This window comes from Oryzias melastigma, linkage group LG21 (assembly GCF_002922805.2).
Source record: "Oryzias melastigma strain HK-1 linkage group LG21, ASM292280v2, whole genome shotgun sequence".
NCBI classification, from domain to species: Eukaryota; Metazoa; Chordata; class Actinopteri; order Beloniformes; family Adrianichthyidae; genus Oryzias; species Oryzias melastigma.
In genome coordinates, this window is record NC_050532.1 from 8,167,827 (window position 1) to 8,193,797 (window position 25,971).

Below are 25,971 nucleotides of genomic sequence, written 5' to 3' on the forward strand. Positions count from 1 at the left end.
AAATCCCACCCCCTTGTGACTTCTACTATCAGTTTGGCCAAAAACAAATTTCTTCTCTCTGCTAAATTCATTTTAAACCTTTCACCTCGTATGTTGCTAATTCGCAACGCACCATTTAATTCAGGACTCCACTTAATTTAGCGTCACCTTGAACAAGATAACCTGAATAATCTATTTCTATATAATTGTAAATACATTGAAGTATGAAGGTGTTAAATTTGAGCAGATACATTTGTGAAACAGAGCTCCATTTCTGTTGGCTTATTCACCCATCTGTCGACTTTAAATGTTTTTTGCTTTTGGAGCGACACCTAAGACTCTTAACACGTAGAGCTTATTCAGTGAGGTTCCAAGCTATTTGGCTTTTGTTTCTCCACATTTGTCATTGCAGATTAGCGTTTGATCATTGTTATGACCTATAAAATAACTGTGAAAGTATACATTTTTGTCAGCTATCTTTTGTTGGTAAAAATGTTGAGTCATTTCCCATGTTTCCCCAGTGGATTTTGGCGTGAGCGCTCAACTGGATCGGACGGTGGGTCGGAGGAACACCTTCATTGGGACTCCGTACTGGATGGCTCCAGAGGTCATTGCTTGTGACGAAAACCCAGACGCCACCTATGACTACAGGGTAAGGAAAGATGAGCTAGGCACGAATCAGACCTGTCCTTGAGTTCAATACTTGATGTAATGTTTACATCTAAAATGTCTTATAGCTGGATTTCCTAAGCATTTGATACTTAATCCCTAATGGGAGATTTTACTATTTTATTTCATTTGAAAAAGTATGGGAACAATCCCAAATATAAGGATTGGAAAAAAAAAGGGGGGACACAATTAAAAACTGTTATGTTTTCATATGTGTATTATAAAATACTTGGGACATATGGTGGTCCTCTTTGAGATACAACTGGTCTTAATATGTTTTACTTGTGTTGTTTTATTACAGGAGCTTTATTAATAGTTGCATGTGCTGTAATAAAAAAAAAAGAAAAAAAATAACATTAGTGAAATTTTAAATGAGTTTTTATTTTAAGATGTATTCATACTGGACATATTTAGTTCGGTTAAAGGGAATAAGAGTTTTTTTTACCCCGATTATCCGGAACAAATTTACAGTCTGAATTCATCCAAGTGATTCCTGGTCCGGGACCAGGAACTGCTCTTGGACCTATCTTTAGAGATGGTCTCGTTTCCAATCAGATTGAGCTCTGGTTCGCCCCGAGTTTCCTCAGCCTGAATACACTCCATGCTCGGAGTGGAACATCTGAACCAAATGACCACTGTAGCTGAGCAATACGAGATGTAAACCGAGTAGTGGAGTAACAATAGGACACAGGAACTCATTAAAATGTGGTTGGATGAAAACAGGCTCATTAAAACAACTTTTAATGTGATACACATTGATTCTCACACTGTTTTTCTAACTATCTATATGTCATAAACACTTTTCAGCGTACCTTATTTGCCCTCTCTGCAGTAATTGCTGTACCAAAGTAGCGGTAAAAATTTTTTTACTTGATGTTGATTCATCATAATTGGTCAACGAAATATAAAGTTTGAATTGGTGAACTACCCCGTCAAGGATTGCAAAGCAAAGAACTTCCATAATTTCTGTCTATTGTTTCTTTCCCCTGCACTCGTAATTCCTGACTATTGAATGAAGAGATCTTCAGTAACATGCTCCTGTTTAAAATATTTAAAACAGAGAGGTCTGTTGAAAGGCAGTTTGAATACAGACCAAGCACAAGGTTCAGGACTCGATCCAGACCAAATTAAGAGACTGTTTGGACTAACGGACTTTTCTTGTCTCAATACACACTAAGAAAATGTATTGTGCTTGTATATTTTTTCATATTGGTAATAAATTGTGTTGCTGCATAGAAAACGTAAATGAAGCTTTTCCTCTTGTGTCTGTCAGAGCGACCTGTGGTCTTGTGGAATCACTGCCATAGAGATGGCTGAAGGAGCTCCTCGTAAGTACAAGTTAACAAAAAAGAGATTTTTAATTATTTTCTAAAATATTTTATTTTGAAAACTTCAAACATGTACACATTTGGTTGTGTTACTCTTTGAAATGCAAATATTTATTTAGCTTTTCACAAAAACATTTAAAACTAAGTGTAATTTTTTTTGAGGTGAAGACAATTTTTCACAGATTACATGTTTTTATCAAAAAGTGATTATAAGAATGGTTCCATCATTTTTTCACACATCTGTTCATAGGTCCGTTTGAGAAATTAATCATAACCTTCAATACAACACACCTGACTGTTTTGATATTCATTATTTTAAACGTTTTTATTTTTTTAGGGGAAGTGTTTCATAGTTTTATTCTTTTGTTTGCAGTTCTTGAATAGTCGCATGTCTATTAATTTCTGTTTCATCCTCTTTGTGTTTCTGCTGCAGCTCTGTGTGACATGCACCCAATGAGAGCCCTCTTCCTCATTCCCAGAAACCCTCCCCCTCGGCTCAAGTCCAAAAAATGGTACAGTCACTTTCCGTGCGCACTTCCCACAAAGTTCCAAAAATACACCCATACCACAACGAGTATTCTCAATTTATTCCAAACACGACTTTCTTATAGGTCCAAAAAGTTTTTTAGCTTCATTGAGGGTTGCTTGGTAAAGAACTACACTCAGCGTCCCCCAACTGAGCAGCTGCTGAAACACCCGTTCATCCGAGACCAACCCAACGAGAGACAAGTCCGCATCCAGCTCAAAGACCACATCGACAGAACCAAGAAGAAGAGGGGGGAAAAAGGCAAGTCCATAAAGGAAACTCTGTTGGGGTCATTTTGTTTTATGTTTATCCAAACTTGAATCCTTGAAAATATTCAGTCATTTTTTTCCCTATTTTATTTTTAGTTTTCAAAAAAACAAATAGAAAGTGTCAATAACTGTTTTTTCCTTTTGTGTGCAGATGAGACTGAGTATGAGTATAGCGGTAGTGAAGAGGAGGAGGAAGAATCATCTGAGCAAGAAGGAGAGCCAAGGTATTGACGAGGAACAGTACCTTAAGATTAAAAATGAATTATTCTATGCTTTTTATGAAGGAAAACAAAAGGTAGAACTTTAAATAACTCGTAAATGACTCAGAAGATGAACTACTATAATTAAAATTATTATAAAATGTTTTAACATTTAAAGAATAAGCAAAAAACTTGATGGTATATATTTTTTCAAACTACCTCGTTCCGTCTGTCCGTAGTTCCATAGTCAACGTTCCAGGCGAATCGACCTTGCGCCGGGACTTCATCCGACTGCAGCAGGAGAACAAGGAGCGCTCGGAGGCTCTGCGCCGCCAACAGCTCCTGCAGGAGCAGCAGCTCCGAGAACAGGAGGAGTACAAGCGACAACTGCTGGCTGAACGACAGAAACGCATTGAGCAGCAGAAGGAGCAGAGGAGGCGTCTGGAGGAGGTGAGCGTTCGGGGGTCTGTCATACATAAGACACAGACGTAAATACAGGAAGTCATAAGGATTTCTTAGATTGAGGGGTGTTGTAGTGCTGGGTAAGTACATTTTTAAAGGCACAAAGATGAGTTCATAGGTTGTTATGTAAATGTGGATGTCTGATCTACAATAACTAAAAACAATGAGAAAAAAAAATTATTGTCATTTAAAATTTTGGTCACATTTCGTTCAGTTTTGCAAATTATAATTTGAGAAAACAAAAAATCCAATAAAAATTATTAAAAGAATTAAATATCTTCTCAGACTTCTCAAACAAAAATCAATACTAAAACCTTAACTCTAACATTACAGAAGCTTTTCCGCAGTTAAGCTAAAAGTCTCAACATTACATAAAGAAAAAAAATCCAGTCTTAGAAAAAAACATGAGTTATTTATAAGGCTTCGTGCAGGCCTTAACAAAGAGAGCACGCTCTCCTATGAGACTGGGATGCGTCCTCTATTACCGTTCTCCCAACCTCCGAGCTGCAAACCAGCGCTTGGTACTGGGACGCACAGAAAGAATACACAACCTACAGCATTTCCTGATTTATTTGTTCGATTCTGAGAAATGTTTTATTTTGGAAAACGACTGCATTCTCTCTACAAAATCCGCCTGTGACTCACTCCTGATTCATGTGAAGAGGCTTGCTTTGGTCACATGTCTTCCCTTCATCTGCTACCTTGGCCAGAAAAAAAATATTAAGTTACAAACGCTAAAGCTGGCAAAGGCAACAAAAACAAATGCAAAATCAGTTTCAATAGCCAATAAGGAGACAGAAGAAGAGCCTTTGTCTTTAAAGAAAAAGAAATCTGCCTCTTTCTAACTAAAAGTTTACCACTGATAGATTGATTTATTGCAATCCATTGTTTTTACCCACCGACCCTGCTCTCCAAGGCTGAATCCAAATTGATTCCCCACCTCTTCAACTTCTCCCTATCCCTACATTTCCAAACAGAGAGATATGGATAAAACAGTGTCTTTAAATTCAGACATTACTGCCACTTGATGACATCACTTCTAGTCACCGGTCATCTATGTTAGTGCATAGGAGCCAGTGCTTGGAAAATACATAACAGTCTTGGTTTTATAACTTTTAAAAGGCATGCAAAAGCTCAAATACTTGTATTTCAGTGTAAGCTTCTGCGCTTCAGAGCACATCCACGTGAAGAAATGACTATCTCCTTTGCGGCACAAGTTTTACCGGCGGAGGGATTGCCAGAATATTTTAAATATACTTTTGCATGATTTAAAGGGACATCTAAGCTGTTTGTAATTCTTGGTTGCATCCTTACATTATTTTTAAAAAAACGAAAAGTAATTTAGTGAAGCCTCATTTACATGCTGCATGTTAGATAGTGGTTTTCTACTTTTTGCTAAAAACTTGAAGCTATGTAAGTGTACTGAATAAAACAACGGCAAAGTGTCTCAATCATGTTTTATTACCAATTGAATATTTCTCTTTGGGTTTCATCAACAGTCATTTGCATTTGATGGTTTGGAGTGTAAGAGACCTCATCCCTTTTAAGAGCAATTCGATCTCTTTCTGCTGCATACATGCAAATCTAAATCTAAACCTTTAACTTTTTATTTTTGCAAGAAGTTTGACTTAAGATAAAGTTTAAGGACATTCATATCTAAAAGGATTAACGACGTCTGGATAAAGGTTAGATAGAATTCAACTAATTATTTAGTCCTGAATGATTGTAGATTTTAATCTGGTGAAGTGATTATTTGGTGACCTTAAATAGGAAACGTGAAACCCCAGTTTGCAAATATCCTTCTATCTCATCATGAACTTACAAGCACCCTCTGCTTTCAGGAGAGATAAAGAGATAGAGGATAATATTAAAACCAGCAGAAAAAACTACACAAAAGATCAATGTGGACAGTAGTGGATTTCACAACTTTCAAGAAGTCTGTCCAAATATATAGATCATAATATCAGAAATGGAAGCTCAAAAACAAACCATTAGACCTGCACTCTGATCCCTTATAGTGACACTAAATGCAAACGAGCTATTCAATGACATTTTGGGGGGAATTGTATATTTTTAATTTCTTCAAATAGAACAAAAGCAAATTTAAATGTATTTTCACCAAAATAATGTGAATTTTTGATTTGGAGACCAGGTTGTTGTCACAGGTTTAAAATAGCTTATTATGTAATTTAACCAATAGCAATCAAGAAACCGTACCCCAAGCTTCTTAAAAAATGCTTATGTTTATTTATTTTTTTTAGACAAGGGGCTGGAAATATGAATGTGGGCCAGACTTTGGACATACCAGCTGTAGGATGTTTTTCTGGCAGCCGGGTTTGAAATTTGCGTAATATAGTTTTGCTGAAACCATCTGTCCCAGTTTTGCTTTACATATATATTTAAAAATAAACGGGAACATTTAGATAGTGCTAGAAAGCTGTTCAGTGTTGTTGCAATGCTTTAAAGACCCTCATTCTGGAGTAAATTAAAGGCGCCACAGTTTGAGCTCACCTGAGATGCTGAACATGAACATCCTTCTCCCTGCACTTCGCAGCAACAACGGCGTGAGCGTGAGATGAGGAGGCAGCAGGAGCGCGAGCAACGCCGACGCGAGCAGGAGGAGAAGAGGCGCATCGAAGAGATGGAAAGGCGCCGCAAGGAGGAGGAGGAGCGCAGGAGGGCCGAGGAGGAGAAGAGGAGGGCTGACCGAGAGCAGGTATCAAAAACAAAACTAACAAGGACTTTGTTTTAACTTCCATCAAATATGAATTTAGCTTAAACAAAAAAATCTTTATATACTTCTGCATAAGGAGACTCCAACAAAAAAAACTGAAACAAATGCAGTTTTAGTAAACATTTAAAGAGAAATTCAAGAAGTCTTCCTTTACACAAACTTGTTAGCTTCTTATACCTTCTTACATTGAAGAGTTTTTTTTCTGGGGAAAAAAAACAGTTGATTTTTTTTTTTTATATATATATACATAAAGCTATTGGCTTTTTTGCTTAAAACTGACCAGACAAGACGGCTTGTGTTCCGCAGGAATACATTCGGCGCCAATTGGAGGAGGAGCAGAGGCACCTAGAGATCCTTCAACAGCAGCTTCTCCATGAACAGGCCATGCTGCTGGTGAGTGTTTGACCTTTTTCAATCCTCCCTATTTTTCTTCATTTTTAACAAAGCAATAAACAACTAAAAACTCACCAGTTTCTTTCCCTTTTTGTATCAAATTGGCTTAGTAAGGAGCTTTTTTCTCCATTTAATTAAATTTTTTCCAACTGTCAGGTTATTAGATGACGTAGGTAAATGTTATTTTTACATAACAATCTGTTAATCTTTTTCTTTTAATGATGCAACTTTTAAAGATCTGGGGGGAATCATTACCAGCGGAGGTCAAAGCGGAAGTATTCTGGGTTTGGTGCAGCGGACAGGATGTTTACAGGCCTTTGGTGATAGTGATGTTATCATGCAGCAGGAAAGGAAGGTTTCCCCTGTTTTATTGCAGGTGCTCATGTCAACATTTGTTGACCTATGTGTTGTTTTTTAGTTTTTTTCTAAAGTTTCTGCTTCTCTAGAGAAGACATTCACATAATAAAAGGATATGGCCGCCTCCGGCTCTGCACCATGACTGAATCATTATCTGTGCTTTCTGGTTCCCACAGTCACCATTCATGAATTCACTTCTGTGAACCGCCATGTAGTGTCCTGAAAGAGTTATTGAGGCATTTTTAGTCTACAGTGGAGGAAATACGTATTTGATCCTAATGATAGGTTCAACTGAACAAAGAGATATAGAAAATCATGAAGAAAATTATTTATTAGTATTTCTTTCTGGCAGATAAGTAGTTGAACTAATGCTAATCGATTAAAGAAATGAATCAGATTAATCACACTTTTGGGTTGTGATTAATCACAATTAATCACAATGTTTTACTAGGTACATGTGCCTCGTTAATAAGGGGTACTTTGAGAGCACCACAAGGTGTTTTTTGGCAATTTTGAGTCAGATGACAGAAATTGTACTTGCAAGGCTCCATGGACACTCAGCAAATTGATTTTTTTTAACCTTTTGGGGGAATTGCCCATAAGAATTTTTATCATTTAAAGTTTTTGAAAAAAAAATGTTTTATGCCTTCAAAGGTTTTACAATTCTATGAATCACATGGCTTTGCCATCTGAAATACTTATACAGATGGTAAGTGTGTTTAGCAGTTAGAATTTCAGTACCTGATGTTTTTGGTTTAATAGAAAGTTGTTAAATAGAAGTATTTTTGGATCTGAAGTCCTTTTCTGGTCTTGTCCGTCAGTGGTTTTGATTCATCTTGGCCCTACTTGCTCTTAGGAGTATAAATGGCGGGAGCTTGAGGAGCAGCGTCAAGCCCAGAAGCTCCAGCGACAGCTGCAACAGGAACAGGCCTACCTGCTGTCCCTACAGCAAAACCAGAACCTGGATAATTCCAAAACCGCTCAGCAACAAATTACCAAACAAGTGCAGAGCATTGAACCAGACAGGGTAAAGTCAGGGAAAACCCCCGACTTGGATGTCTCCAAACAGAGCTCTAACTCTGAGAAGGCACGGCACAGTCCGGTCGTCATTCTGGACAAAGCTTCAAAACCAGAGCTACGTGTGGCTGACCTCCAAGGCCCCGCCCCTGACTTTGAGCCAGTCAGAGAGGTGACCGCTAGCCCTGACCGCTGTAGAATGCTTCCTCTGCTTGTGTGAACTCACTCCTGCTGCTTCCAGCGTCCTGACCTTGGTGATGGCTTGGTGATGTGGGATGAATGGGCACCTTCTAGAGGACTCCTCTGATCAGACTACATTAACCTTTCTATTAACACTGGTCAAAATAAGGCAGGATCAATGTCACTTAGCAGTTAGAATACTAGAAAAATAGGAAATATAATAGTCTAACCAACTCACTTCTATATATATTCAAGCTAGTTTGTGGTGATGACGTGGCGAGTGGGGAATCACAATTGTCCCTCGGATGGATACCTCTTGTCTGTGGGCAAAAAATGTGCTAACCTGTATGGTACACACAGTAGGCCCGCAGGAAATATCGAAGTAGTAGACCGCTCTAAACCCATAGAGTGCATTTTTTTTTTTTTTTTTTAATGGTGAGGCTGCAAGCAACAGGTCATATTTAACACATGTACAACATGCAAGTTAGGGTGAAGGAGGTAAGATGCAGAAGCGTGGTATGGATTTTTAATTTTTACCGCCCCTCCAAATCCTGTAGACCGCGCAAGGTGCTGTTGAAGTGGGAAGTGCACTCTACTTGACTGCATCCAGAAATTGAGAAATTGGACAATCAGAGGGTAGTTTGTGTGGACATCCCAGGTGCACTTGTGTATCACGTGCACAACTGTGCATGCAGCATTTGTGCATGGTTAGTAAGGAGCCATTCCAAACACCTTACTAATGGCTGGAGTTCTGCATTAAGTACAAATACTTCACAATACTCTTACCACACACTTGGGTACAACATTCCATTTCCATGGCATCTTTTGAAGTGGTCATATGAGCCTTGAAAGAACTGCAAAACACATCTGCACTCGCCTTAAGATGCAGTTACTTTTGTCTATGACCCTCCATAGGGCTTGACAACCCAAAGACCTGTACTTGTCATCCCCCATACAACTAGAAGGCTGCGTCAAGGGCGCCATGCAACAATGCTACCCGTATCTCTTAGATACATGCAACTAAGATTATCCTTATAAATACTTCACGATACACTTATCACACGCACAACAATGGTACCTTCCATTTTCATGATGTCCCTTAAGGTGGCCGCACAAGCCTCAAGGGAACTTCGTTTTAGATGCAGCCTGTCCTGTTTACGACCCTCCAAGGCCCAAACAACCCAAAAACCTACAGCACCTGTACAGGTCAACCCCCACACGGGTGCATGCAACTAAGGCCTTAACACAGCACAGGGATTGTTTCTATGTCCGTGAGAGTGAACCCATTGAAGCCCACTTTGAAACAAAAGTAACTGTCATGCAAAATTCTCAGGCTTCACTAAAGCAGTGAAAATACTAATTTAAAGGCTTTTTCCCCTCTTAGGCTAGATTTGAAATCAATAAATACTCAACCAAGAATGAGATTTTAATGCTTTTATCAATAAAAACTGTATATTACTTTCTTGATGATGATTATTTAGCAAAAAATCCCCAAAACAACAAATAAGGCATTTCACATATCCAAGGATCACTTGAACTTTAGTTTATATTTGCTCTAACCGGTCTGTTGGTTTACTGAATCTTCCTCTATGAAAACCAAAAACACAACTCTCTTTGTCTTCCTTTTAACAAAAAGTATAAACAATATATTTAGTAAAATTAACACTGCTTCCCTCTAAAGGATGTTTGTTTTGTGGTGGTTTGCCTGCATCATCTGATGCTCTTTTACCACTGAGCATCTCTTCTGTGTGGGAATAGACTAACCAACCGTTCCCCTGTATGAAGTTGTCCATGCTGCCCTCTTCTCAAACGTGCAGAGGCAGCACTGAAGCTTCTGTCTGCGTGATCTCCACAGGCGGACGAGCGATATCGGAAGAACGTCCAGGGTTCTCCTCAGTCTGCTCAGACCAAACCCCAGCAGCCTCCTGTGCCACCGCGCTCAGAGTCATACGCCGACCCCACCTCTGAAACGACGGCCATGCACCGACCTGTGGAACCACAGGTAAGAACATGTCCTCACATACATTTTTCCTTAATTCTTTGGTCCCTGTGGGTTTACAAGTTGAAGTTCTTTGCTGGCTCAGTGCCTTGCTTCAACAGGATCAGTAAATGAGGCTCAAAATTCTTCCACCAAAGTCTTCTTGTTGTATTTTCTACATTTCTCTGTTGAACTTTTCGTGTTCCAGACTTGCATCTTTAACTGTAATGTTATATTAGCAGGGATTAATGAAAAAAAATGTTTTTGTTCAAGTTTCAGCGCAAAATGTCTTTTTAAGTTCAGCTTTCATTTTTTTTTTTAATCTACCCAAAATATTACAATTTGTGAAATTCTCACAAAGTGGTTTCTATAGAGCTTTTCACTGTAAAAAATGATTTTGAAAAATATTTGATGTAATTTTATGTTTTCATTTTATATTTTCCATGACTGTTCTGTTTCTAAATCCTTCTTGGATCATATCTTTTAGTAGCCACTTTTAGGTTTTGTTTTATCTGGGTGTAGGAAACGGCTACGCCTTTCTGCAGGGTTTCAAACCTTATATCTTTGCTCCACTTATTTAATTTCTTACAGTTTTACTTTGAAATTCACTTTGGATTCTTTGAAATTCATTATCTTCTAAACTTTTCTAAAATAAAACCCTCGAGGATAAAAATATTTAATCTGCAAAAGGATTATGTTTGTCCCGTTTTTATCTGATTAAACCAACCAAATCCAAACAGGCTTTCTTGTATTCAGGCAGCATTTAGTTACAATTAGATGAGTTTCTTTATTTGATTTTCAAAAGAAAGGGTTGGGGTTCACATACTTGAGTTCAAACCTTGTTTTGTGGTTTCACATGAGTTGTGATCAAATCCAGAAAACTGTTTTGATTGAACCTTAGGGCAAAAAAATATGTTTTTTCTGGATTTTCCCCTGTTGTGCTTATCCGCTATCAACAAACAGCCACCCATCTTATTGACTGGTCACCATCATGATGGCCTTTAACTGTACGCATCAGTGCAAGCCTTCTGTATTTGAAGTCAGCTTATTCAGTTATCTCAAGACTGATTATTAATGTTGAAATGTATGTGTGTAAAATTAGCTGAAATATTGTTTTCTTGCCTGCAGAATAACACACTTCTACCATCCTAAGTCAGATGACTTGTTTTGAATTAATTTGTTGTCATTTTAAGTGAATTTTATGCCCTAGAAGCAAATGGTATAACTTGTGTTCCGTTTTTTTTTCTTCTCTTCCTTGTTAAAGTATCTTTAGTGGCTACACAAAAAAATCATCCTCAACATCTGCACGCACCTCAGCATCCTGTATGAAAAGACACCTTCTGGAGAGGCCCCACACAGAGTAGGGACAGTATATGTTAATGGAGAATTTAAGGCCAGTAGTGAGTCCTCACAGCTTCTAGAACTGTAAATAACTGGATTCTCCTGGGAAATCAGATGCTGTCAACCAGGACATTTGACAAAGTGATGATACATCACTAACATTTTTCTCGTCTCCATTTACTCATGAGGGGAACATTTTGCTACAATAAATAGAAAAACTAATTTAAAACCGAACTCTCAGTGGTCCCTAATCCTCCAAAAAACAACTGACATTTTTTTTCAATCTGATTCTGAAGAAAGTTTTAGAAAATAATGTCTGACATTTAACAGATGTGTGGCTTTAAAAGGATTGTGAACCCCTGATCTAAATATAAAATTGTTAGATGTTTGGTCTCATTTCTCACCGATGCGCATTTATCCAGTTACGAGGCAGTTCAGATTGATTGAAGAGGTTTGGATGCATTTCTACTGAACTTCTATTAAAGTGTGTTTTGCCTGTGTGGTCCAGTGCTGGTTTTGCTCTCACCATAAAAGCCTTTATTCTTTCAGTGAATTGGGGAAAGGCATGATGATGGTTTTGTACTGAGATAATCATTTTATTAAGAAATATGTTTTTTTTTAACCCAAAGACATTTTATTGGTTTAAACACATTTTTTCCTGAGCTCTGGCTGATTCTTTTGTCTCAATGTTTGTAATCTAAAAACAAATGCATACAAGAAAACTGTTTTTAGTTGTGGTTTTCAATGTATTGGATGTCAGACAAAGCATCCTTGATACGCCTTCCATTTGATCTCTTTGGAACATAATTTAATTGTTTTTAGCTAAAGTGGTGGCCCCGATAACCTTTAATTTCTAGGAAGGTTGACCTTGTTTGGCAGCGTTCAGGTTAACACACACTCATGCTTGCAGAGTGAGAGTGAGTGTGTAAGTAAGCTGGTTGATCTTTTTATCATAAAAGGTTCCTGTCAGAACCACATCAAGGTCCCCTGTGTTGTCAAGGAGAGACTCGCCTCATCACCATGGCAACGCCTCACACAGGGATGCAGTGAACAGAAACACTGTCAGGTAAACCGTCCAGTTAGCTTGAACAGGGCTTACTGCTGACTGTAGACACATTTTTTTTCCTGTTAGTCCTAGTTGTGTTCTCTTTTTCTCTCTCTTCCAATAACCTGTAAATAATTTTCTATCGCATCCTTTAATACCAATTCCTAAATGGGTAAGAGTTGTTGCTATAACAACAGTGCAGCATCTCAAACTAAAATACATTCAACCCCAAATTAGAAATTATGGTGACAAGTTAAAGAGAACGAAAATCAGAGTAAATATGTGGAATTTCTGACTTTTTATTAAAGAATGTTAATTTCATTATTCAGTGAGATTTTTGTATATTTTTCCCTACTAAAATCTATTCTACATGAAGAAATATTAACTTAATTTCAGATTTTAACATATAAATTCCTACAAAATTACATTAAATGAAGGAACTTAACAATTTAAAGATTATGAGTGATTTTTACTTTATTTTTACTTTGTGCAGATTTAGATTATATTAAAATACATTTTTAACAACAGATCTAAAAATTACTCATTAATTTTTCTCTTGCATTTTTGTCCTAAACATCTCCTGTCAGTGCTATGAAAAACACTGGATTTTTTTTATTGCAAATAAAAATCCACAAATTTAAAACATGAATAAGTAAAAAATCAGACAAATACTAAAGACACATTATTGGAAAAACACATGAAAATAATGTAATCTTTATATAAAATAACATCTTTGAGAAGCTAAAAGTCCTGGTTAGTTTTCTAGAGGAAATGTTCAGTTAAAAAGCTCTGAAAAAGAACTTTGACTCATTTAAAGATGAATCAGACATGTTTAACAGTTGCTGTCTGTCTGCAGGCTTTGTCTCTTCAGAAAGTGTAGGAGGGTTTATGTAACAGTGCTTTCTGTGTAACCTTGAGTCTTCTTGTTGTGTGAATGTGATGATTAGCACATACTCACTATGTGTGATTCTCAAACTTCTATCTCTTTTTGTATTTGTTTTCTCTACTTTTATGCAGAACAGCAGAAAAATAACAGAAAAGTAACTAAACTTAAAAAAAATGAAATAAATATATTTGACATTTTTTAAATAGGATCTTAGGATGGTTTAAAAAGAAAAAAAGATTGAAAATCCAATCTCTAGCTCCTCATAGAATGTTCTTGACCGCTCTCTGTTGCCCCTGCAGCTCAGCAGAGCCTCGGCTGCTGTGGGAACGAGTGGAAAAACTGGTTCCCAGAACAACGGGCAATAGTGGCAGCGGAGGCTCCAGTTCCTCCAGCAGCTCCAGTAACTCCAGTTCTAAGCCCGGTTCTCACTGCGGCTCTGGAGAGAGGTTCAGGGCCCGCTGTGAGTCCACACACCCTTTTGCAAATCATCTCTGAAAACACACACAGGCAGTGGAGAACGCAAATGAAGAGTTTTTTAGGAAAACATTTGGGTGAAATGTCCGTGTTTGCACATTTTCCCTGGTCGCTTGAGTCTTGAATAAACTGACCTTACCGCCTCCCCCCCTTCTTCAGCCTCTTCAAAATCTGAAAGTTCACCCCTTCAGAGACCTGAGAATGCTGGGAAAAAACCAGAGGAGAGAAGAGATTTGGTCAAGCCGAACAAACCAGCGGTGAGAGTTGACCTGCAGTTGAATAGCCAGTACTGTAATGTGTAGCTGGCATAGATCTAGATCTAGAAGATAGTGTTTTAGTGAGCTCAAACTAACAGCGTGCTGCATTGGGACGGATTCAATCCTGGGATGTATGGTGATCTGCTGTGGCTTGATTGAGAAATTCCTCCTTTTTTTCTGCTGATCGAGTTGCTCCTCTGAAATGATGTCATCCGCTGACTTTGCAGCACAATAATGCAACAAACTGCTGGGTTCCTTTAATGCTGGGTGATTGCCACTTTAACTCATGCCTGTTTTCTTTTTTTTCCTAACATTAACTTTTGCCTTTTTCATCTTTGCAGCTTTGATTTCTGTTTCATTCTTTAAAGTAATAAACTAACTCACAGTAGCTTGGGGAACATCAGCAGAACCGTCATCTCCCTCCTTGCTTCACTGGTTTGGCTTTCCTCCTCTCACGTTGGCTTTCCATTACTGCCAAACACCTTTAACCGCTCTTCTTTTCCAGCAACTGCTTTCTGGTTTGCTTCGGAAAATCCATGTGGAATGTCTTCCAGAGTAGTCACTAACAACTTGTGGTTAAATTTCACCACAACAGGCCCCCAAAAATGAGTTTGGCCTCATTTGGGTTTTCCTGTCACTCCATGGTGTTCTAGGACCTGACTGCTCTGGCCAAAGAGCTGCGTGCAGTGGATGACGTTCGTCCACCGAACAAGGTAGCGGAGTATTCATCCTCCAGCGAGGATTCGGACACTACAGATGAGGATGACGATGAAGAGGTAGACCAAGAAGCGGGTGAAGAGTCGACCTCTGGCCCTGAAGACTCCAAAGCTGTGTAAGTATGTAATGAGGTAGTATACGCACCAGTTTCCTCTTCATGAAGAGTTTCTCTGTGTTGCATTACAAACCAAAACTCTAGTCTACATGTGAAATTTGACGGCATGCAACAAGAAGAACAAACGTTAGGGCAACAACACATTAGAAGAAAACCACCCTCAAGGTTATTTATATGTCTTGAGAACTGCGGCCCTACTCCACCTCTCAACTGTTCTACCCCTGATGTGATCCACCCCCTCAGCTGATAAGCTTTAACTGTTCTACCCCTCAGTTGCTAAAAGAAAAAACAAAAAAAAAACAAGAATAAAATTACGCAACCAGAAAGATGTAACAGTTTTATTTGATGGTTTACAGTGAATTACAGCCTGAGGGGGTTTGTAGAACACTTTGATTTTTCTTCCTACAGGTCATCCAAGCTGAGCAATGGAGAAACAGAGTCGGTGAAGACCATGATAGTTCATGATGAGGGGGAGAGTGATGCCGGCTCAACTCCATGCAAAGACAGCACGCTCATTGTCAGACAGGTAATGGGTCCAAAAGAAAAAAAACCCAGACACTTCACCTTCCATTTTCTGTTGTTCTTTTGTTGTATTTCTTGTCTCATCCCAAATGATTGTTCATTTGTTTGCATGGTATGTTGATCCTTCATGTAAGATGCTCTTTAATTACAGGTTTCACATGTAGAAAAAGACTCTAAAGTACCTTGATTGCCCTTTAAGTGATGAGAACATTTGCAATAATTGGTTAGAAGTGACTTTAAAGTCCCCCTCCAATGAATGTATGTGTAGCATTTTCTTCAGAAATAGAAAAAAAATATTGCATTTCCGAGTATTTCTCCTTTTAAGTCGCTGTCAATCAAAGTGCCCGAGAAAAACTCTGTTTGAATTCCTGAAACTTTCATACGTCACAATAGCTAGCTAACCCGGATGTAGCTGTAGGGGCCAGAGAAAATAATAGAACGTCCCACTTCTGTGCTGTAAAGGATTGTAATTCAGTGAAAGGCCATACTGATGTTAGCTTTTATTATGTTCCAAAGGAATCTGAGGAAAAAATGTATTGGATTTATTGGTCACAGCAACGGCAATAATTATTTGATTTATTTGCAGAAAAGGAGACATTTTTCAACTGGACGGAGCTGCGGGTGATTGCATTATCCGCTCGTATTTTAATTGCGTCCAAGAAGGATTTTTTTTTAAGTTGGCCACACGTATTTAAAATGAAACTGAAAGTAAAACCCCATGGGCTTATCAAAGTCTGTGTCTCGCTAGCATGTCTGGGGGGGATAAGGGGCGGAGTTTCGCAGATCAGCACCATAAGCCACGCCCACACAGAGGGATTTTTGGAAACGAAGGCTTCAGGTCAACAGGCTTTTTGAGACATTTAGGATGTGGAATTTTTGTTAAAAACTTCACAGTCCTAATTAAAACCCCACTGGGAACGTTTAAAGTAAATAATAAAATTGTTGCAGGGGGACTTTAAGTGTCACCAATGAGCAGGTTTTTTATTCCTAACTACTAATACAAGTTTATCTTCCCACCTGTAGAATAGCCACTGTAGTTTGCCCTTTGCTCTAGCAAACACGTTCCCTTCTCCTGAGCTCATCAGGAACACATCTAGACCCAAAGTGGTGTACCCCTCTTTCTACTTCCAGAGTGAGAACAGAAAGCACACGCCCCCGGGCCAAACACAGACCCTCCTCTCAGGTTTCACGCCAAGCCCTGGCTCGGCGTCGGGGCAGGGCTTTTTACAGCACACCCCCAGCCCACAGCATCACCACCATCACCCCCACCACCACCACCCCCATCACGTCCACCACCATCACCCCACACAGCACTCGGACAGGAACGGCTTTGCCGGCCGCATCCACCACCTTCCAGACTTGATCCAGCAGAGCCATCATTCCCCCCCAATGTCCTCCGCATCCAACTCCCCGTCCTCCTCCGGCCTTGCCAGTCCCTCCTCCATGTCCCCACAGAGTCCCCTGGAAAAGCTTGGCATCCTCATCGAGGTATGTCATGAAGAAAAGTGAATTTCTTTCAAAACAAAACCGAAAGTGAAGTAAGGTTTTAATGAAAATGATTTTATGATTAATGAATTAGCATCTCATGTTGCTAATTTTCAGCAAGCGAGTGACATTCTTACATTACCCAGACAGTAGATCATAGAGCAAATAAAAGGGAAACGGCAAGTATACTTTAAACTGAAAATACTTTTTTTACGTAGCTGTATTTTTCCTTTTTTGCTGTTCATTTAGTTCACATTTGTAAATATATTTTTCCATCAAAAGTTCTTTTTTGTCCTTTTTTGTTACCCATTATTTGACCCGTTTATGGAATGCTTATTTGCATGCAGCAAACAGATGCACTCTAGTTTTCCTCCTCATTTTGTCTCCAATGTCATTCGACCCAATATTCATACCGTCTGTCTGTGATTCTTCAAAAAGTGTGATGTCATTGTTCTGTTTTGATGACGTCATCTTCTCTCCTCCTGTAGAGCCAGTCCAGTAACAACATGCAGAAACACAAGTCCTCTTCGTCCTTCACTCCATTCATTGACCCACGCCTCCTTCAAGTCTCTCCATCAACCGGCAGTGCCCTCAACAACGTCGGTACGTCCTTTAAAGCTCCTTCACTTGATGTGCTGCATAGTGGAAACAGATTTGTGGTCATCAGAGGACATCAAAACTATGAAAGCTATTGGTAATAAATGCACTTTAGTTGAAATGAGGCAAAACAATAATCTGCACTAGTTCAGGACTTTTCTAACTATTAAGTTAAATATTGAGTGTTTGATTTGCTTCCTGCAGCACTTGATGTGTCCGTGAGCAAAATTTAAATCCTATATCGGTTAATTTAGCAAAACATGAGAAAAAAAGAGATAAAATGTTTTTATTTAAATAAAGTAAATGAAAAGCAGACATGCTATGGAAGTATTTATGCAAACCTAATTTATTGAGGATTTGTCCATAAAGAGGATCGTGATTGACAAATGGCTGCTAACTTTGATGTTATAATTTAGTTGGTACAGAAAATATTATTTTCTCTTGTAGAATATTCTTTTTCTGTAAAGCTATAATTCAGTCTCAACATCTAGGCACAGATGTTTTTGCTCCTAAAACAGCAAAGAGGTTTATTCCAAGAAAAGTTCCACAGGAACTGCAATTGCTGCAGAGGTCAAAGTTGATTAGATTACAAAGTTTCCAAGAAAACCTTTCGTATCTCAACTGCCACCTGTTCAATCACCGTAACCATAATTCTCCTGTAATCAAGCATAACTGTGAGGACTGCAGTGTGCTGGGCCATGACTTCACCTGCTGCAGCTGGTGACCAGACACTGACCCCTGAACAACAGCACAATCTTCAGCCGTCATTTGAACACCTGATGTTCTTGCAGATTTCACAACAGGATTTAGCGAAGATCACGTACAGGATTGTTTTGCCCTCCTTCCCTTTCTGTTGTTGGCTGTTTCTGATAAGAATCAGATCATACTCGTTTTTATTTTTGCTTTGAAAATAAAAGTTAATCACAGGTCCGATATTAGAGTCTCCCTGAAGGATATCCATGCATCGTTTTAACCTCGACTGTTTGACTGACCCTCCTTTTGCCCGGTAAACTCCACGGCCCTCACCATCCTACCTAAGCCCCTCCTTTTGACCTTTTAGGCTACAGCAACGATGCGCGTCTGGCGGAGGCGCTGAGAGCAGACCCGTCACGGAAAGGCTCGGTGGTCAACGTCAACCCGGTCAACACTCGTCCTCAGAGTGACACTCCGGAGATCCGCAAATACAAGAAGAGGTTCAACTCTGAGATCCTGTGTGCAGCTCTCTGGGGTAAGAACAGAGTTAGGCTTAGTAAGTAAAGGTTACTTCTTGTGGGCATGGAGAAGCCACATCAAAGCCGTTCAGTTAATTTCTTTTGCTTATTAACCCTAAAAATCCCACCCCTATCATCTTTGATCTGTTGTAGAAGCATTCCCAGTGGTCTTAGACTGTTTTTAGCTCAAATAAATAAATAAAAAAATCATTTTCTGGGACATAGTCTCTGCAGAGTGGCAGTAGTTCAGTGGGCAGGGCTGTTGGTGCAGAGCAACCCTGCTCCCCCTTCCCCTCCCCGTTGCTAAGAGCTCAAAACTGGAGGCTCGTGACTCACTCTGCATACTTTCTACGTCACAAATTTGCTCTTTTTTTAAGCAGAATTTTTTTTGTCTGCTCATGATTCTCAACAATTTGAAAAAAAAAATACTCAGACATGTATTTTAAGCCTAATTTTATTTGTATTTGTCCTCCATAATTAGAAAAATGCCACAAGAACATGTTAAAAACGCCATATTCGTTGGAGTGGATCTTTGAGAATTCTATGGCAAACATGCCAATCCTTCAGTAATCTTTGAATCAGTCAAGTTCCAGTTCCTACCACTGGGTGGCAGCCAAACCCTGATGAATCTTCCATGAAAAAACTCTTTTTAAAAGGTCTAATCCTATTTCTGCAAGCAGTAGATTCAACAAAAGATAATCTAAAGCCAATTTACAAAAATGTTTCATCACTTTAAATGGGAAAAAAAAAATCACAAGTCATTTTTCTTTGTTTTGTATTATGACTCTTGCTGCCATACAGAAAAAAAACTGAATAGAGTATTTACTTTTTTGTCATGTTTAAGCTTTAAAGCTCATTGATTTAGATAACAAACAAGTATTAAATATCCCAAATTAATATTTCTCAGACTGGATGGATGAATGGATGGTGCTAGTATGAAAAAATAAAAGGCGTCCATCATGTCTGTAATAAAGGTGGAAGTGTGTAGACTGGGATTGATCTCCAGAATTTAAGTGGTTCCTCTGTAGCCTCATTTGTTTGTTTCTGTGCACGTTTAGGAGTAAACCTGCTGGTGGGAACAGAAAGCGGTCTGATGCTGTTGGACCGCAGCGGTCAGGGGAAAGTTTACCCCCTGATCAACAGACGACGTTTCCAGCAGATGGACGTCCTGGAGGGGCTCAACGTTCTGGTCACTATATCAGGTTAATCTGCACACACAACCAATCGATCAGAAAAAGAAACGACTGAGTCAGCACATTTCTATCAACCCATGTTTAAGATGATAATGAAAGTGCGTCTGTGTCCACTTGGTTAATTTTTTTGTTCACGTTTGTGTGTGTTTTTTTTTTTTTTTTGTCTAGTTAAGCAAATTCCCCCAAGTACAAAACCTAATATGATTTTCTCAAACAGAAAGCTTTTCTTTTTTCCCATTTTACTTCTCCTTTTTCTCAACATCATACACACATGCCAAGTGTTCAAAAAGTGTCACAACATGTATTTGAGCTAAACGGATGTTGAGTAAAGCTCCTCTGGGTAAAGACCATGTAGTGTGTGCAATAATGACACACGGCCGAGCTTTCCATGATGAAAGGAAACGCCATCAAGCAGCTCAGACGTCAGTTTCCTCTACAAGACTATCATTTACTCTGTAAAATGAAAAAAAAAAGAAATAAACCAACGTCCGAGTTGATTTTCAACCTCAAACTTCCTGTGGTGTGTGTGTTAAATTCTCAGAAGACTCAGACTATATCCTGGCAGCTTATTCTATCATGTCACCAGATTACAGTAAAGGAATTTTAACAAAATACTTCATAGATTCAACACATTGTAGTTCTATTCACTTTGTGTTAAAATATGCTTTAAGCATTATTCTGTAATCTAAAAATGAAGTAATTTAGATCTACATCATGAAGTCCCAGATGTGTATTTATACATGTTATGCTCATATTGCAATAAATATTTAAGACACTTTAATCAAAAGCCTAACAAGTAAGGTTTACATGTAGAAATATAAGAACAAAATAAGAAATTGAACTAAAAAACTGTAAAAATAGCAAATGCGAACTTGAGTGTAAAGAGATTTTCACAGAAAGCAAATGGTGCTTCACATGCTTCTTTTGGATTGTCAGAATAAACGTGTTGCTAATTGTGCTTTTCTGTTTCTCGTCAATAACAGGTAAAAAGAACAAGCTGCGGGTCTACTACCTGTCCTGGCTGAGGAACAAGATTCTGCACAATGACCCAGAGGTGGAGAAGAAGCAGGGCTGGACCACCGTAGGAGATCTGGAGGGCTGTGTCCACTACAAAGTTGGTAGGTGGCATCGCTTCAAGCTGCAGAAACAACTGAAAAAGCCAACTGTGTGACCTGCTTTTCTAATTGACATGTTTTTTTTGTGCATTTTATCCACCACATTTTCTGTGGTTTTAGTTGTTACTAGGTAAAAAAAAAAAGGCAAGAAAAATACGCAATTTTTTTTTTCAATAAACATCAACCTCCAACTCAAAAAAGAGAACCCTCGAGGGCCTGACGTGAACACAAGTGTCAGATCTAAAGTGGTTGCTTGGATGCCAGACAAGTATTCAAGTGATTGATTGAAGGAACTGCCCATGATTAAGCAACAGCAGGGGCAGACATGCAGCCACATAGACCTGTCTAAAACCCAGAATGTCCTTGGTGATTTTGATGCCCTTGAGCAAACTCTGGCACTTCCAGGTGGAAACCCCACTTGCTGGACTAAAGCAGTGAGGCAGTTTCCTGTCAAGGAGCTTCAGGTTTGTCCATGAACGTAAACTAGTATTGTGTAAAAAACCCAGGATCTTATCAAAGAAAAGAAAAAGCTGTTATTCCATTGTATGATTTATTGGGTATTATTTTGAAAGTTGTTTTTTTTTCCCAACTCACTCTGAAGCTCCATTCACACTGCCTGATCAAGCAGACACTTAAAATGAATAGTGGTAAATGCAGGTTTGTGGCTTCTGCGTTTAAAACTCTCGCGTTCACGTGTAGCTACGCAGGTTTCTATAACTGTTTTTGGTCACTTAAGCCATGTCCAACTTGGACCAATCAGGGACTTGGATCTGATAGTGATGTATGGATGGCGTCCCCTTATATTCATTGAAGTGCCAACCGTTGGAAAATTGATCATAGAGGAGAAATTAATAATCACAGTTTGTACCCGGCAGAAATTATGACACAAAGTCTTTCAGAAGTTGAAATTAAGCTGTGAAGAAATAGGCCTGGAGCAAGATTTCCCAGATTTACACTGCTTTGACATTTCACACCAAACTTCTTCCAACTTTTTGCTTGTCCAGTGTGAACCATGGGCTAAATGCTCATTCTAGAGCACGCATCAAATGCCCGTACGTACTTAGCTTTATAGTTTGATATTCTAATAAAATTACCAAATTTAATGGTCTGTAGTAATGTTTTCTTCCATAAATTGTTTTTTTTTTTTTTAGACTGTTGCTTTAGGCTTCATGGAGCTTTAGGAGGATCAACATGTATATATGTATTTCAGATATAAGATGAAATGTCTTCAAGCCCCCAAAAAATACATTTGTTTTGCAAAATTCTCTCCAAATTCAGCTTCATCCAACTATTTTTAGGTAATGAAGCATTAAAAGCAATTTGATCTTTAAGACCCTCAATGATCTTCTTCTACTCAGTGTTAAAAAAAGAAAAATGTGCCCCATTATCTGGTGAAAGTTTTGCTCCTTTCTTCGTCTTTTTGACATTTTTGTTTTCCCTGTGGTTTGTCCTCAGTGAAATACGAGAGGATCAAGTTTTTGGTTCTAGCTCTGAAGAATTCAGTAGAAGTTTATGCTTGGGCCCCCAAGCCCTACCACAAGTTCATGGCCTTTAAGGTAAACCTGCTGTGAGGATTCACCTGCCGCTATAATAACCCCCCAGTTAAAAACTTCCTTCTCGTCATCCTGACCTTTTGTTTGACCTGCTCTCCTCAGTCTTTTGGTGACCTGGTCCACAAACCACTGCTGGTAGACCTGACTGTGGAGGAAGGCCAGAGGTTAAAGGTCATCTACGGCTCCTGCTCAGGGTTTCACGCCGTGGATGTGGACTCTGGGGCGGTCTATGACATTTACCTGCCCACACATGTAAGTGTTGTAAAACGTCATACTAATGTTGACATCTGCAATGAAAATGGCTTCTGTAGTTATTTTGAAGGTTTTTTAAAGGTAAACCGCCTGTATGTTTCATCCACAGATACAGACCAGTATCCAGTCGCACGCCATCATCATCCTGCCCAACACGGATGGCATTGAACTGCTGGTGTGCTACGAGGACGAGGGCGTTTACGTCAACACCTACGGCCGCATCACCAAGGATGTGGTGCTGCAGTGGGGGGAGATGCCCACCTCAGTGGGTAGGTCTTTCTGAGCTCTGTTATGACATTTCAACAGGAAACTTCCCGACAGTATCAGCTTTCTTAAGCTGTTTGTGTCTCCCCAGCTTACATTCGCTCCAATCAGATCATGGGGTGGGGGGAGAAGGCCATCGAGATCCGCTCCGTGGAAACGGGCCATTTGGACGGAGTTTTCATGCACAAGAGAGCTCAGAGACTCAAGTTCCTATGTGAAAGAAACGACAAGGTGAGACCTTCACAATGACATCGAAAGTTCCTGCAAACCTGTTTTGAAAGAGTTACACCACCAGTAAGAGTGAAAGGAGCTCGGTTTATTAAATAAAATCATGTGCTCTGAAAGAAAGAACAAATGAAATATGGTTCAAACAAAAAGACAAATCAAAAGGCAATTGGAATCTTCATCAAAAATAAAATAAGACAGGGAGACTGCTGACTCAGCCATGTTGACTGTAGCAGTCAGTAGCTCCCTGCTAAGGGCTGCCTAACCAAAATCTACCTAAAGAAAACAAATAAACAAAGCCCGCAAATCAAGCAAAGTCCAACCCCAAACTAAAATAACAAAAGCTAGCAGTCAAAGACTGCTGAGGACAAAGACCGGAGGGGAACAAAACAAAACCATCACAACTAAACCTGCCTTGGTGAGGCCTCCTCTGCCTGAAGTACCTGGCAGGTACTAATTAAGATCATTGCCACATCTGGCAGATGAGCAGAATGGCGGGGCATCAGGTGTGGCACAGGAGTAGCAGAACGTAACAGAAAGATTCAACAAGTCTGAATGTTCTGTTTAGTGGACTAGTTTGTTCGTATTTGCTGCTCACGCTGCTAAATTTTGCAAATAAATGCAGTTTATCCAAACTTACTCTAAAGGAGCATCAAACATGTCAGGTCTCACTCATTTCAGCTTGTTGTGGTCATAGCTGTGGCAGCAAGCTCACTACTTGGGTTTCTCTTCTCTATTTTATGGATTTGACTTCTTGTTTCTCCAGCCAAGCCACCAGAGTTATAAATTCCTCTTCCCCACCTCAACATCACATGGATTTTTAGCCGTGGCAGCAAAAAGTGTAACTGCTGAGAAACCGTTCACCAAAAGTGAAAGAAAGTCATCTTTTTCTTGGCGTTTCTTCTTCTTCAGGTGTTCTTTGCATCCGTTCGGTCTGGAGGCTCCAGCCAGGTCTACTTTATGACTTTGGGTCGAAGCAACCTGCTCAGCTGGTAGAGGTCCACACCCTGCTCTCCTCTTCCACCTCCTCCTTCCTCCTCCTCCTCTTCCTCCACCCTCGCTAACACTGGATCTCCGAACCCGCCACTGATGACTTTAGGTCCACCAGAAGAGAACAACCCTACGAAGCAATCGATAACCAGGACGTTGGGCTCTGAGCCCGGCAGCTGGCAAAGTGAGGACTTGCTTACAAAATGTAACGAGCGGTTAGACGAATAAAAGAAGTAGACGCGACTGAAATGTGAATTCACGAAAAATCGAGGTGTGCAGCTTCTGTTTTCCTCGGTTTTCTTGGTGCTCTTCAGCATGCCATGGGATACAGTCTGTATCTCCTCCATTTCCACCTGCTGGGCCGATCAGTCAGACTTCGACACTGCTGTAGTCCAGCTAAGGCCTCTTTTGTGAGGAGGTTCCTCTGTACCCGCTTTGCTGATCTTTCTTACAGATCCTAGAAGGTTTCAGCGAGTTCAAACATAAAAGCCGCTGCTGCACGTTGTTGACAGGAACTGCAGGTTAAAGTCCGATGAACGGGACACAGATAAGTGTGGTTGAAGCCAGGAGACGCTTTAATAACAGCATGACACAAAGAGGAAGACATAAAGAGGCAGACTGATTTCAGAATAGTATTTTTTCGTTTTGACTCATTAATTATTCCTTGAAGATAAGTGTGACTATGTGGAGTTTAAAAAAAAATAAATAAAAAAAATCCTGCATTTTATCTCCTGATTTGAACATGTATGCACAAGCACCCACAGTCCACGTTTTGCTTGCTCTTACTCTGGAACCACCAACATGTGAAGTGATGAAAGTGCTGTGGGCGTGATCATGAAAAGAAAAAAAAACAAGCTGTTTTTATGTACAGTAAAAATCAAAGCTTTCGTCAAAGTTCTCCCCCTGACCTGTAAATCATGACTGGAGAACTGCTGTGAATAGTGAAAGAGAGCGTAGAGAAAGAGAGCTCGAGTTTTCTGGCAGGTTTGTTTGGCTGCAGGAGGTGGACTTCAATCTTCCATTTCATATTTTTTGGCTCACTTCACCATTTTTTTTAAATTTTATTTTATTTTTATTGTTTGTATGTATTCAATGCACTAAGTGTCAAGAATGTAGAAAGACTCCTTACTGTGTGGTGGTCCAAGGCATGAGATGTTTTTTGCTTTGTAATCTTGTCACATGTGATCAATCCTAGATGTTCAAGTTAAGACGATTAAACAGCAGAACCTCTTTATCAGGTGTAGATATTTTTTTTTATTTTTTTGCAGACTTTTATTTTATTTTTCCTAAAGTTGTGGCAGTCCCTACTGTTTAAGAGCTGACCTGCCCGCCTGCCTCCACACAGCAGACGCACGCGCTTTAACATGACGTGATAATTGAACCCTCTGGAATTCGGTGCAACACTGAGGACACACTTTAGTGGAAAAACCCCTAAAACACATTTTTGTATTATTATTATTATTTTTTTTTCTTTAGTTTGTCGTCACTCCATGCTTTTCTGCTGCTCTACTATTTGAAAAACTGAGCTCCACTGGCAGAGCTGACCTCACTGAGCTGGGCTTTCCTCCGTTTCTGTAAACACTCAAATATTGCACACTCAAAAAGGGGGCCACTTTGTGCTCTGACTTCATGTCCAA

At 39.4% G+C, this 25,971-nt stretch overlaps 1 protein-coding gene across 2 annotated transcripts in view; it reads left to right on the forward strand.

Annotated features, from left to right (window-relative positions):
- Window positions 1-25,971, forward strand: part of LOC112154878 (mitogen-activated protein kinase kinase kinase kinase 4) — a gene marked incomplete in the record, with an annotated part of 67,819 nt that overhangs the window by 41,018 nt on the left and 830 nt on the right. Inside the window, 25 exon segments of one of the 2 annotated variants that reach the window (XM_024286107.2) lie at window positions 501-631; window positions 1,922-1,976; window positions 2,410-2,488; window positions 2,588-2,763; window positions 2,923-2,995; window positions 3,211-3,421; window positions 5,988-6,149; window positions 6,474-6,560; window positions 7,774-8,106; window positions 9,970-10,116; window positions 12,393-12,499; window positions 13,664-13,824; window positions 13,998-14,095; window positions 14,749-14,927; window positions 15,336-15,453; window positions 16,581-16,937; window positions 17,423-17,537; window positions 18,592-18,759; window positions 19,801-19,944; window positions 20,919-21,053; window positions 22,506-22,606; window positions 22,706-22,855; window positions 22,965-23,124; window positions 23,211-23,350; window positions 24,257-25,971. In XM_024286107.2, coding sequence (XP_024141875.1) covers window positions 501-631; window positions 1,922-1,976; window positions 2,410-2,488; window positions 2,588-2,763; window positions 2,923-2,995; window positions 3,211-3,421; window positions 5,988-6,149; window positions 6,474-6,560; window positions 7,774-8,106; window positions 9,970-10,116; window positions 12,393-12,499; window positions 13,664-13,824; window positions 13,998-14,095; window positions 14,749-14,927; window positions 15,336-15,453; window positions 16,581-16,937; window positions 17,423-17,537; window positions 18,592-18,759; window positions 19,801-19,944; window positions 20,919-21,053; window positions 22,506-22,606; window positions 22,706-22,855; window positions 22,965-23,124; window positions 23,211-23,350; window positions 24,257-24,340 — 3,671 coding nt within the window. 2 annotated transcript variants of the gene reach the window in all.